This window comes from Silene latifolia, chromosome 9, assembly GCF_048544455.1.
Source record: "Silene latifolia isolate original U9 population chromosome 9, ASM4854445v1, whole genome shotgun sequence".
Lineage (NCBI taxonomy): Eukaryota > Viridiplantae > Streptophyta > Magnoliopsida > Caryophyllales > Caryophyllaceae > Silene > Silene latifolia.
Window position 1 is genome coordinate 101,920,204 of NC_133534.1, and position 8,348 is coordinate 101,928,551.

General features: G+C 44.2%; 1 protein-coding gene across 1 annotated transcript; it reads left to right on the forward strand.

Moving 5' to 3' along the window:
• The first annotated feature begins 6,975 nt into the window (after window positions 1-6,975).
• LOC141601419 (uncharacterized) lies at window positions 6,976-8,127 on the forward strand. The gene has a single exon (XM_074421700.1). It carries the CDS (start codon window positions 6,976-6,978, stop codon window positions 8,125-8,127), a length of 1,152 nt encoding a protein of 383 aa, XP_074277801.1.
• Window positions 8,128-8,348: the final 221 nt, after the last annotated feature.

The window sequence follows — 8,348 nt, forward strand, 5'->3', positions numbered from 1 at the left end:
ACACTATACATCATGACATTTACACTTCACTATGTATCACATTTACACTTCATATTTCATGACATTTACACTTTCTTCTTAATCACATCCAGGCATTTACACTTTCTGTGAAAATCACATATACACTTTCGGTGTGATGACATTTACACTTCACAATAGGTCACATTTACACTTACCATATCAGATCCAAGTTGAAATGGAGACAAACAGGATTGAATCCAAGCATCCCACCAAGCCCAGGTTTCGTCCTTTTTGTCAAGAACAATTCCTTTCTTCTTGGCTTTCCAAATATCCAGTGCAGGGCTCTGTTCAAACGAAGGGCAGCGCTATTAAATTTAGACACTTACGTTACAATTAAATTGGAACTATAAAAATTGCATTGAGTGAGGATAGGACAAGTACGGTGTGATTAAGCCCGAAGAAACAACGAGAGGATGCAATCGGTGCGGTTTGGTCATACATCATCTTATTGATTAGTAGGCACCAACAATCGATTACAGAATTCATAACTTCTGTCCCAGGTTCAAGGGTTAACATGTCTTCTCGTGACACGAAGAAAAAGTCCGAAAAAAGCGTCAATTCTTCCCTACAAAAAAAAAAAATTATATAAGGCGAACATGGTTACGACAACATATAAGTATTAATATGTTTGACATAGAAATTAATCGACTCACCCTTTCAACCAAGCTTCTGATTTGTTAAATACGTAGTCCAGGACGTATTTCCTTTCCTTAAAAACACCCCTAAATAATTTCTTATTCAAATTTTGCAGGTCTACTGAGAACAAAGCCCCGCTCGGCATGGGTTCCCCACAATCCATGGTGCAAGTCGATTCTCGGGGACCACTTCCATGCATCGTAAGGGCTCGGGTGACTTAAATAGGAAAGGGTGGAGATCCATATTACTCCGGGGACATAAATTTCCGACCATCCGCGAGAACGGTTGGTTCGAGAAGAACTGCCGCATCGGTCGTTCCAAAATCCTCACCGGAACCCCCTTAAATGCCTCGGCTAGCTCAGAGATATAAACGTACACTAAAATTCCGGCAACTTCAACTCAGAGGAGGGTGCTTCAACAACCACCTTATCTGCTCCCTCTGTAACATCCATGGGCTTGTCATCATTCTGAAATGAACCAGGACAACCGGGTTGTGTAGTAGGGCGCTCACCTTGCTCGTTGACCATGCCACTACCAATCTCTAACCCTTCTTGCGATGCATCTTTACGGACTGTGGTCGAAACAACGCCAGGCTCACCATCCGGTGCTTTCGTACCACTAACTTAGCGTCGGTCAACGGGCTGTTCCACTCCCGGTGCACCGCTAACAATCCACAGCCTCACCAGGCACTAGTCCAACCACGAGTGGTTCGGGCCCACGGAAGGGCCCCTGATCTTGGGGCGGCACCATGTCCATGCCCTGCACAGCCTCATCCTGGTCTGTCGGTGCACCACTAACATCCACATCCACGCCAGGCACTAGTCCAACCACCACTGATTCAGGCCCACGGCGGGTCCCCTGATCTTGAGACGGCTCCATATCCATTCCCTGCACAGCCTCGTCCTGTTCTCTCGGTGCACCACCCCGTGCCACTTCACGTCACCCATTGTCGACAACTTTTTCAGCGCATTATCAATATCAGCTGTCGCTATAAATTTCAACTGAAATGAAGATGAACCATCTTCAATTGACGGGACTACCACATCCGCAGCCACCTTGTTCGCTACTTTTGAAAAAGACGCCTCCCCTTCACCAGAAACAGGCCCCTGTTCTTGAGCCAGCTCCATATCCATACCCTGCACAATCTCATCCTCACCTATCTGTACGCAGCCCTCTGCCGCTTCACCACCACCATGACCAATATGTCTCAAACCTTGCAAAGACGTTCTCAATATCGTGAAATCGAAATAAATTTTAGTTGAATCGAAGATGAACCATCTTGATTGATCGACCTACCACATCCGCTTCAACCTTATTCATTGCTTCTGACTTACACTTCTCAACAACATGTTTAGCTTTCTCAGGGGCACCACTAGTGTCAGGCACTTCCCCTCCCAAACTATCCTGCTCCTCGTTCAATGAGGGCTTTGTGTAAGCTTCTTCAACTTCATCCAGGCTATAAATTCTCTCTAGAATCTCCCGATCAGTTAATTGAGTCAAGTCGTCGGTTAAATCTAGCCCGCATTCCTCTTCCTCTCGTCGACAAGCTTCGTTAAGTTCAGCAGTGTTGTAGAAATCAGCGGTCTCAATTACCTGTGACATCGCGGCATCAACTGCTTTATCACCCAAATCAGAATCTTCTGCAAGTGATACAGGCTCTACAGTAGGTGTAAACTCGAACTTAGGAACCTTGGTCTTTTTTTTCTTGCTTGCCTTTGTTTTTTTCTTGGCCACCTTCCCAACATCTGACAATGAGGGAGCGTTATCATTATACTTCTTCATTTGGAAAGCTAAATTTCCAACTTCTTTAACATATTCCTTCACCTTTGCACTTTCAAAAAAAGCTTGCGTCGCTTGTGACGGAACAAGATCAGTTGAAGAAGTAGCACCTGTTGTTAAATTCTTAAGCATTGCAAATTTGCATCCGTATACCGAGGGAATAGAAGGCCACAGCGTTCCTTTGAATCTTCAAGTACAGCTCGTGTACACCCTACAATTGGTAACAAAAAAAGATTTAAGAGTCTAGATACACAAAATATACCTCAATAATATATATATATATATATATATATATATATATATATATATATATATATATATATATATATATATATATATATATATATATATATATATATATATATATATATATATATATGTATATATATATATGTATATATATATATATATATGTATATATACATATATATATATATATATTAAAAAAAAATATGCGATTAATTAAACATTCATAACATAAATCTTACATCTACAGCCCTAGCTTTCAACTCATCGTCATCTTCAACACCGGGAGGGAGTTTAATCTGAATAAACTTCTTATCGGGTGATGTACCCGACGTTGAAATTAGAAGAGGCGTAGGGCTTGCCAATGGCGCCTTGGGCGCGCCAGCTATAGCCAACATCGTATTACTAGTGTCCTTCTCATCAGGGGTCTTGTTTTGACATCGCGGGTACTTCACCTTCGACAAAGTTAGTCGACCCAGTGGACCCACGTCCAGCTCATCCTTTAACCTCTTCGATAGAGTTTTCAGATCCCAATGCTGAATAAGTGGAAGGCCATCTGGGCAACTCTTGCCACGGTAATCATACCGCTGAAAATAAGTAATCATAAGGAAAGGGATACAACCAAGCGGATGTGATCGCACGCTGCGAGCCTCGGCAAGACATTATCTAAACATTTCGATACATACGAGCACCGGTCATACTCCGGTATGGCACTCACATCTTCAACCACTTTCAAAAGTTTGATTTCAATGCCGTTGTTCAATGTCGGCGCAAGGAATGATGAAATGCTAAGAAGCACAAAAAAGGCAGAATTCATCACCTCCATCTTTGAATTGCTCGACTCAATATAATTGAAGACGTCTCCTAAAGGAATAGAATCGGAATTTGATTTCACTTTGAACTTTTTGCGCCACGGTTGTTTTATGCGCACATATTTTTCATCTTTAGCACCAGGCATATGTCCAAAGAGGGTACTATTTCCATCTCTCTCTCACCAACAGGTAACATGAAACAGTCATAGACATCATACTTAGTAACCATAAACTCCTTCAACTCCGACGCCCTGAAAACATAAGAACCATCGCTGAAAGCCTCAAGAAATTGAGGAACATGTGAAAGCGGGAAAGATCCGAGTTTAAGATGAAGCAGCCCCCCAAATCCAATCCTCTGTACAGCGGCTCGTTAGGCAATGTTAAGCTTACTAATAAGCTTGTGAAGCCTGTTGGGGCGACACTTAACGGAAACAGTAGGGGTAACTTGTGGTTGTTCTTTGCTTTCAGGTACTTCTCCATCAGATACCATCTGAATCAGGAACAAAAAGTACATAAGAAATGCACAATATCAGTCAACCTATAACAGTCTTCTCATTTACATTTACACTTACTCTATCCTCACATTTACACTTCCAGTATCTTCATATTTACACATCCAATTTAGTCAGATTTACACTTTTTTGTTCACATTTACACTTCTCCTATCCTCACATTTACACTTCTAGTATCTTCACATTTACACTTCCAATTTAGTCAGATTTACCCTTTATTTGTTCACATTTACACTTGTCCTACACTCACATTTACACTTCCATTATCTGCACATTTACACTTCCAATTTAGTCAGATTTACCCTTTATTTGTTCACATTTACACTTCTCCTACACTCACATTTACACTTCCATTATCTTCACATTTACACTTCCAATTTAGTCAGATTTACCCTTTATTTGTTCACATTTACACTTCTCATACACTCACATTTACACTTCCATTATCTTCACATTTACACTTCCAATTTAGTCGATTTCGAGTTTCTTTGTTCACATTTACACTTACTCTATCCTCACATTTACACTTCCAGTATCTTCACATTTACACTTCCATTTTAGTCAGATTTACACTTTATTTGTTCACATTTACACTTCTCCTATCCTCATATTTACACTTCCAGTATCTTCACATTTACACTTCCAATTTAGTCAGATTTACCCTTTATTTGTTCACATTTACAATTCTCCTACCCTCACATTTACACTTCCATTATCTTCACATTTTCACTTCCAGTTTAGACAGATTTACACTTTATTTGATCACATTTACACTTCTCCTATCCTCACATTTACACTTCCAGTATCTTCACATTTACCCTTTATTTGTTCACATTTACAATTCTCCTACACTCACATTTACACTTCCATTATCTTCACATCTACAGTTCCATTTTAGTCAGATTTACAGTTTTAGTGTTCACTGTTAGGCCCCAAATCTGGATATGGGCTGACTTGGGGCAGCAGGCCTGGAGGCGTTACGGGATGCAGGATGTCAGGGAGCTAGGGAAGCAGCATCAGCGGGCAACATGGGAAGTGGGCTTTGATCTGCACGGAAGAAGCTTGTGAGAGTCCAATCTGTTGCCAGATCCGAAGAAGGAAAGTCCTACCGAGTGTCAAATTAGGAATATTTTGGAGAGCAAGCAAGAAACCCTAGCCCATCGAGCTCTCCTATATAAAGAGCCTCAATGCAAAGAAGAAAGATCATCGAAAATACAAGAGTCAACCCTAGCACTCATTGCAAACGAACAAACTGTACTTCCTCTCGAATTATAGTGAAAATATTGGTTGGATTCCGTCTCCCCCCGCGGTTGTTTCCCACATTGGGTTTTCCGCGTCACAAAAATTGCTTGTGTTCTTTGTTTACGTCGCTCATACAGGATAACATACAACAATCATTCAAATCGTAACATAGACCTAACGCTAAGACCGCTTTAACCCTAAATTGATAGAAATTTACCAAAACAGTTTGGCGCCCACCGTGGGGCATAGTGGTCGTCTTCGTTAGTCAGTCTACTCAACAGTCAAAACATGTCCGGACACAAGGAAACCACCCCAGGCAGCGTCGGCGGTTTACCAGCAACAGAGGTACCGCCCACCTCAGCAGCGACACAGGTACCATCTCCCTCAGCGGCAGCGGCAGCGCATACAACTTCGGTTCGGACCACCACTGCTGCTCAGATACCAGCAGCCAAGCAAAGTCAGAGTTCCCAGGCAGCAGCAAGCCCATCTTCGGGAAGGGCTCAGACTAGAGATCCAGGAGTCGTCCAGGGACAGCAGGGAGTCATGCAGTCTGAAAGGGGAGCACAACCCAGGCAACAGATTCAGCCTCCTCCAAGTCCCACCAGCATCATGATAAGCGGGTTGGACACATTAGCTACGACCATCAGGACTATGCAAAGCGAAAATAGAAGCATGAAATCCCAGATGGAAGAGGACAACAATCTCCTCTGAGCGCAGATCAACGAGTTAAGGAGCCAGACCGCTAGTTCGGCTCCTTGGGTGCAGGACGATAGATCTGGAAGGCCGCCAGGAGAAAGTGGGGATCGAAGGCAGACACGGGTATTACCATGCGAAGTAGCACTCAGGCTGGACATGGATGGAACATCACAGCCAAGAGGAGGTCTGGTCCCAACAGGACTGGGGGCATTAACACCAGACGAGGAACCAGCACACCAAGAGCCTACACCCACATCAGGCGCGGTGGGACAACAGAGAAGCAGGGCTACAGTTGCGGTCCCAATAACCAGGATGCCAGTTACGAATCAATTTGAATATACCTGGAAAGGCACTCCGGCGGCAGCAACATCGCAGGCACGTCAAACAGAAGTCCTGGAACAGCAAAACTTCGTACGAGGAGCAGAACGTCAGGAGCATCTGCGACCCACCGGGAGAGAAACATACATAGAACAGCAGTACCAGGAACTACGGAGCCTCCTCTGGAGGGTCCCAGGAACGCCTCTGCCTATGGAGATGGCTGCACCATAAAGCAACGCTGACTCACCGTTTACTGACGACATAGCTACAGTGGCCTTACCAAAAGGATTTAGCGTCCCAACGGTAACCCTCTTTGATGGAACCACAGACCCCTGTGATCACATCAGTCAATTCAAACAGAAGATGATGGTTACTACCGCCACGGGAGCCTTAAAGGAGGCATGTATGTGTAAAGGATTCGGTTCAACCCTAACCGGAGCAGCACTACAATGGTTCGTTGGCTTGCCTAACTTAGGACCATAAGCTCATTCCGATCTAGTCAACGCATTTAACCAACAGTTCTCAAAGAAAGGAGAAAACCAGCGACCAAGTGACTGTCTTGGATCGTCCAGGAAATAGGTGAATCAATCAAAGATTATGTCACCAGGTTCAATGCAGAGAAAGTCTCAATACGAGGCTGCGATACGTCCACTGCCATCAACGCCTTCCGGCAGGGCCTAGATAAGGAATCCAGCCTCTACAAAGAATTAACGATGTACCCTTGTGAGAGATTCGATGAAGTCCAGCAGAGAGCTACAGCGGCATTAAGGTTAGAAGAAGACATACAGGCTCGAAAGGGAGTAACAAACTTCGACAAGACAAGCAGGAAATTTGCAGCAGAAAAGAAAGACGAACGAACTAAGCCATACAGCAGACCCAACATCAGCAGAGTAACAGAAAAAACTCAGCAAATTGACGACTCTCCGAATCCCCCTAAACTATCTGAATACGGATTCAACACGGGAATGGAAGGACTGCTGAAAGCACTTAGAAGCCTGGGTGATCAGGTGAGGTGGCCGAAGCCTCCCACTCAGGACCGACCCAATGACGATGGATACAGCAGCAAGAGATGCGAATGGCACCAGGACATAAGTCATAGGACAGAAGACTGCTACAGGTTGCGGAAGGAAGTAAAGTTTCAGGTACGCAAAGGAAACTTGGATCACCTGCTATCACGTGGGGGCAAGCAGGACAGGAGGGAAGCGGCGAATCAGGTGCTCCCTTCTGCTCCACCCATATGCACGAAAATTATTAACGTGATAACAGGCGGATCCGAACTATCAGGTTTGACATATTCCGTCGCTAAGAGGAAAGCTACTGGAAGTAAAGGGGATCATCCGGAAACTTCGTATAGGGTAAGCCAGCGTAACTTACCCCCGGTAACTTTCTATGAGACTGACATAGAAAGCGGTGCAGAGCAACATGACGATGCCATAAATATAACGTTATCCGTTGGCAATTGCACCGTACGAAAAGCATTAGTGGATACAGGGAGCTCTGTGAATCTCATCATGCTCGAAACCCTCAAAACTATGGGTTTCGATAAAGAGAACCTGATAAAGAAATCTGTGCCCCTGGTGGGATTCAGTGGTGAAACCGCGCATTCAGTTGGCAAGATAACCATCCCAACATATATTGAAGGAGTTAACAAACTAGTGAGATACCTAGTCATTGAGGGTCCAACCACCTACAACGTGATACTAGGAAGACCATGGCTACATCAGATGAAGGCGGTACCCTCAACATATCACCAATGTCTCAAGTTCCCAACACCATGGGGCACGGTCACAGTAAAAGGAGATCGAGAGGAATCCAGAAACTGCTACGCTCAAGCCCTCAAGGCTACAACCAAACTCCCCTCATAGAAATTACAGAACCAGGGCACCTCGATAGAATATAAAGAGCCTCCCTCAGAGTAACTGGACCAAATACACCTGGACGAGGCACACCCGGATAGGACAGTATTGATTGGGGCAACTTGGAGTGAAGAGATGCGCAGCCAGCTGATTCAATTTCTCAAGAACAACATGGACTTCTTCGCTTGGTCCCACAGTGATATGGTAGGCATAGACCCATCCGTTATTTC